This window comes from Mesitornis unicolor, unplaced genomic scaffold (genome assembly GCF_000695765.1).
Source record: "Mesitornis unicolor isolate BGI_N332 unplaced genomic scaffold, ASM69576v1 scaffold25413, whole genome shotgun sequence".
NCBI lineage: Eukaryota > Metazoa > Chordata > Aves > Mesitornithiformes > Mesitornithidae > Mesitornis > Mesitornis unicolor.
The window spans coordinates 17,032-23,215 of NW_010175704.1; the positions used below are offsets into that span (position 1 = coordinate 17,032).

A 6,184-nucleotide genomic window follows, 5' to 3' on the forward strand; every position below is an offset into this window, starting at 1 on the left:
GAGAAAGTAAAAGCTACTCCTGCCTTCGAGAAGAGCAGGTTGGAGGATGTGGGGAAGTATGGGTCAGTTACCCTCACCGCAATACCGGGAAAGCTGATAGAGCAAATAATCCTGGAAAGCATTTCCAAACACGAGGCACAAGAAGGTTACTGGGAGTAGTCAGCAGGGATTTAGAGAGGGGAAGACAGGGCTGACTGACCTGAGAGCCTTCCACAGTGAGATCACTGGCTTGGTGGGCGAGAGCAGCAGTGTTACACTAATGTAAAGTAGTTTTCTGTCATTCTGTGTAATGTGTGTTTTGTTTAATCATGTCAACTATGTTGATTGACCTTTTGACTTCTCAGCCTTTTCCCAAGAGAAACTTTTTTTTATCACCAAGATTTATTTTTTTTAATAATTCCTTTCCATGTCTTTATATTGTATCTTTGCTTTGTAGTGTGGATAATACTTTACTATGCTCTGTATCTTTCATCCTGAATAATTCACTTGGAGTACCTTTTATTCATCTTCATTGCTTTCTTCTTTATGCTGTGGTATTTAAGATTCTTCTGTATCTATAGACTTGAAGGAGTTTTGTGTTACTTAATTTGAAGAAAGCAAAAATTTTCTCAACATCCTCATTGATTTAAGAACCCCAACCAATCAACAAAAAAAAAACCCAAAAATCTACAACAAAACAAACAAGTAGCAAACCCCATCCAAATCCTATCAACTTTTCACTGTGTTCAGTATTTCTGAGACTGTGTTGGTAGCTCAGAGCTTTACTTCTATACAAAAATAGGGTCCCCAGTGAAGAAATCTAACAAATGGAAGATATTATTCTTCCTAGAAAATCAGAGATACTATTTTTGTCTGAAATGTTTTTGGCTTTGAATTTTGTTTGGTGGAAAAAAAAAAAAGAGAATCATCTGAGATGCTCAGAAATATATAACTGTGTATAGGAAAATATTTATACAAATACTTTATAGGGCATAAATGAATTTGATCATAGTTATTATAGTCTTTCTGTTTTCTTAAAATACTTGTTGATTCTTAAGAGCAATGAAATACAACTTTATATTTCTTTACAACTTATTTCTTCCCTTTGTGTTGGTAAGTTGCTTGCAGTTACTCTCCAAAAATTGGTCACCTTGAGGTAGATACTGAAAAATAAACCACTGTTGTGGATGTGCCTATGAAATGATTTGACTGTGTTTTTGTAAATTGTTATAGGTGACAGAGGTTTCTCCAAATGTGACTAAAAGCAGCCAAGCAGAAAAAGAAGGTTGCCTGCACCAGTGTTTTGAGTGTAGTCAGACCTTTTCTTCAGCCACCATGTTGATGCACCATAGTAAAGAAGTTCATGGCAAGGAAAGAATACACGTTTGCCATGTCTGCAATAAAGCCTTTAAGCGGGCAACACATCTCAAGGTATTTGGTAATAAAAGTTGATTGTTCTCTTAACTCATTATTTTTATTTTTATTTCTTTTTTACTTTTTGCCATATTAGTGAAAGGTACCTATTATCCCTTTACCTTTCCTTTCCTTTTACTGTGTGAGAGGTGTGCATCTGAGAGAAGGGGTCTGTGTGATCACAGATAGAGAACTCTTTCCTGGAGCATGGAGATGATTTTAACATGTATATCGACTACAGAATGAAAAATATGATTGCCTGACATGCAAGTAATGGTGCCAGAAAAAGATTTCACTTTGTGTGCTTATGTATGTTTTCACTGCTAATCTTGATTTCCAGATAGCTTCCTATGATTCCAAAAGCTTATGTGCTTTACACTCCATAATTTGATTTTTAGGTACTCTGTCTTGTAAGTACAAGTGACATCTGCAGAGGAAGCATTTGTTTTAAAATATCCTTCTATTACTGTTGTTGTCTAGCAATATTTTCTATGTAGTTTTCTCTAGAGTAGAATGTTCCTGTTTGGAATATTGGGCTGTACTAGACAAGTGGTATGTCCAGGCCAGTATCCTATCTCTGAGAGATACTAAAAGGCAGTGATTTGAGGAAGTACTTTGTGAAAAGAGCAAACATACAATACAACTCGCCCAGAATTTTGCCAGCATCCTAGAATTTATATCAAGAAATTTCTGGAGCCAGAGGCAATGTCTTTATATTGAGTAACTCTTAGGAGAGCTTTTTCAATAAATTTCCCCTTACTTCATTATCTTATTTTAAGGAAATAGATCTTGTCTGTGAAGTTCATCCGCTTGGAACGATCATGTGTGTCAAACAGACCACTGGTCCTTTGGAAAACTGTCAGAAAATGTGGTGGTCTGAAAATGTTAACCTCTGGTTCAGGAGAACAAGGCAGATATCATGGTAGGAGTCTGTTATAGGCCACTCAACCAGAATGAAGAAGCAGCTGTAATATTCTATAAGCAGCTGGGAGAAGTCTCATGGTCACTAGCTCCTGTTCTCATGCGTGACTTAAATTTACTGGATGTCCTCTGGAAATACAGAAGAGAGGACATATGGTCTATGGGGTTCCTGGAGCACGTGGAAAACAACCTCTGACACAGCTGGTGAGAGAGCTAAGTAGGGAAGGTGTCCTGCTGGGCTTGTAGTCTGTCAACAGAGAAGGAATTATGGGGGGTGTGATGGTTGGAGGCTGTCTTGGGCATAGCGATCATGAAATGATAAGGTTTTTGATTCAGAGAGAGATAAAGTGAGGGGCTAGCAGAACTGCTACCATGGACTTCCAGAGGGCAAACTTTGGCCTCTTTAGGGGTCTGGTTGATAAGAGTCCCTTGGGAGGCAGTCCTGAAGGGCAAAGGAGTCCATGAAGGCTGGACACTCTTCAAGAAGGAAATCTTCAAGGAGCAGGCCATCCCAAAAGGTGAGCTGGTGGGGAAGAGCAGCCTGCCTGAACAGAGGGCTTTGGCTGGAACTCAAGGAATAAAAAGAGTTTATAACCTTTGGAAGATGAGACAGGCAACTCAGGAGGAGTACAAAGATGTCATGAGGCTACACAGGGAGGAAAAATTAGGAAGGCTAAAGCCCAACCGGAACTTAATCTGGCTACTGCAGTAAAAGAAAATACAAAATACCTGTGCAAATACATTAACAGCAAAAGGGACAACTAAGGAGATTCTCCATGCTGTATTGGATGCAGGGGGAAAAATAGTAGCAAAGGATAAGGAAAAGGCTGAGGTACTTAATGCCTCTGTTGCCTCAGTCATTAATAGTAAGACCAGTTGTTCTCTGGGTACCCCAGCCCCCTGAGCTGGAGGACAGGGAGCAGAGTGAAGCCCAGATAATCCAAGGGGAAATGGTTAGCAGCCTGTTACACTGCTTAGACACACACAAGTCTGTGGGGCCAGATGGACCCACCCAAGTGTACTGAAGGAGCTCCTGGAAGTGCTCACCAAGATATATGAAATGATTTATTGTTAGTCCTGGGAAAACCGGGCAGGTCCCAGTTGACTGGAGGTTAGCAAATGTGATGTCCATCTACAAGATGGGCTGGAAGGAAAACCTGGGGAACTACAGACCTGTCAGTCTGACCTCAGTGCCAGGGAAGATGGTGGAACAAATCATCCTGAGTGATTTTACCCTCAGAGTGGCTTGCCACCTGTGAGTGGAGTAGCTGATTTACTCCCACATAAGCATATGACATTATCATAGAATCACAGAATCATTAAGACTGGAAAAGACTTTCAAGATCAAGTCCAACAATCAACCTAACACCACCATGCCCACTAAATCATGAACTGGCGTGCCACGTCTACGTGTTTTTTAAACATGTCCAGGGATGGTGACTCTACCGCCTCTCTGGTCAGCCTGTTCCAGTGCTTGACCACTCTTTCAGTAACAGAATTTTTCCTAATATCAAATTTAACTTTCCCATGACGTAACTTGAGGCCATTTCCTCTTGTCCTGTTACTTGAGAGAAGAGGCTGACCCCCACCTCGCTCCACCCTCCTTTCAGGTAGTTGTAGGGAGCGATGAGGTCTCCCCTCAGGCTCCTCCACACTAAACCCCAACTCCCTCAGCTGCTCCTCATAAGGCTTGTGCTCCAGGTTTGTCGCTCTTTTCTGGACATGCTCCAGCACCTCAATTTCTGTCTAGTAGCGAGAGGGCCAAAACTGAGCACAGTATTTGACATACAAATAAACTTGTAAAACATCCCGTGAACGATCAAAAAAATACGAAGTATGTCTGTAAAGAAGTGCTTGCACTTCAGAGCGCTGTATTCCCATGAACCGTTTTCAAAAGCATGTATTTTACAGGCAAAGTGTAAGAGATTGGCCCATCAGTGGAACAGAATTGCATCATAAACTTCTTTCCTCAGAGAAGGATGACAGAGAAAGTTTTATGGCCGCTATCTTGGCATTCTCTTCTTTGCTTTCAAGTAGAAAATGAGGTTGGAGGGCAGTTGTTGGGGTTTTGGTTTGGTGGTTTGGTTTGTTTGGTATTTTCTGTAGCAGAGAGAAGCAGCCAGTTTCAGATACTTTTTCTGGAGTAGGTCATAGCCTGCTTCTGCATTTTCAATGCTTTGAGATGTAATGAACAAGATAAAAGCAAGAGATTTTGCTCATCTCCAACTAAGCTGTGGTTTATGAATCTCCTGTGATTTCCTGAGAAGACCTTTTATTATTTCCCTATAATACTAAATTATAATAATTGCTGTGATAATATTCTTCCCTCTAACTGTCTTGCTGATTTTCCAGTGAAAAAAAATTCTGCAGACACAATTTGGTTTAGTTCATGGAGTAAGCACTAGCACTTCATAGACACCAAGAAAGCTTATTGTTTAAGTGTAGTAAAGACTAATTAATGTCTTTAGTCTGTAATGAATAGACTAGAAAAGAATATCCACACATTTTAGAGAGTGGACAAGTACTCACACCACTGTTTCACATACCGTTCTTGATTATATTTTTAAATTAAATGTTTGTATTTTCTTTCTTATGTAATCTGAAAGAGATTGAAATGAAAAAGTAAACAGATGGTTCTTTAAATTGCCAAAACTTCTGGACCCAGCATCAGTGAATCAGAAACGCTGCAGTTAGAACTACTGTTAATACTTCTTCGTAAAAATAAACGTGTCATACCCTCATTCTGCTTTCTTACCTGCAAGGACCTTAGTGGGGTTTTTTTTATTACTATTTTAAGAGTTCATTGTGATGCACTTCTGTTTGCACATTGACATTGTGCAGCTGTGTGTGTGTATGTCATGATAGTCTCCTCTTTGAGGCCTGTGAAGTTTTCCAATGATACTTCTTCAGGTGCCGTGTAGGAACAGCTGTGCATCATATCAGGCAAGGGGGGAGATGGATACTGTAAAAGGGAGGGGAAAAAATTCAGTATTAACTTACAGTGCACGGTTGTGTAAAATCCATGTCTGTAAGTGAACAAAGCATTTCAAGAGCTCTGGTCTTGTTGGGTTTTTGTTAGGTAGTTGTTGTTATTTTTGTTATTGTTATTGTTATTATTATTATTATTATATTGCTTCAGATAATTAGTGAAGGGACTACAGTATGCAAAAAAAGCAGTGCATACAGTTATTCACAGAGGCTTCAGAAATGTAAAGGTACTGATGCCTCAGCCTTACAAAAGAGTTGATCTACAAAAATAATCTAATTTAAAATAAAAATGTAGGCTTCCATCTTCTGGCTTGTCTGCTGATGACTAAAATCCTCTGCTTTTGTCTTCGAAGTGTGAATGTCTTTCTACATTAAATACTGAAGTTTTTAAAAATGGTCCGAAATGTATTTTTTTTTCTGTACTGGCTTAGGAACACATGCAAACCCATCAGGCTGGACCTTCGCTGAGTTCCCAGAAGCCAAGAGTGTTTAAGTGTGATACTTGTGAAAAAGCTTTTGCTAAGCCAAGTCAGCTGGAGAGGCACAGTCGCATCCACACAGGTAATGCCAGAAATTATTTTTATCTCAAGATGTTATATTTGGAGTCATTGCTCATGGTTTCAAGTAACTGCATTTAAATATCAACGTAAGCTTAAAAAAAGAAAAGAAGTGTATTTCTAACCCAAAGAGTTTAGAAACTAAAATGAGGAACAGCGGACTTGAAATCTCAAACTGTGATGTTTTGTTTAAAGCCAGAACATGCTTAGTGGTGTGACTGGTGTGATTTAAGCTGCTCTGTATTTTGGGACTGGCGATACTGCAACAGTAATACGAATGCACGAGATTATAGCTAAAAGTTTGTTGGTCTTTGAAAGAGATTAAT

At 39.4% G+C, this 6,184-nt stretch overlaps 1 protein-coding gene across 1 annotated transcript in view; it reads left to right on the forward strand.

Moving 5' to 3' along the window:
* The window catches only part of LOC104538336 (zinc finger protein 236-like), a gene marked incomplete at both ends in the record, with an annotated part of 22,088 nt that extends 16,226 nt beyond the window's left edge, over positions 1–5,862 (forward strand). Inside the window, 2 exons of the mRNA XM_010181502.1 lie at positions 1,213–1,410; positions 5,733–5,862. Of these exons, the coding sequence (XP_010179804.1) occupies positions 1,213–1,410; positions 5,733–5,862 (328 nt within the window). The remainder of the gene's footprint in view (positions 1–1,212; positions 1,411–5,732) is intronic.
* Positions 5,863–6,184: the final 322 nt, after the last annotated feature.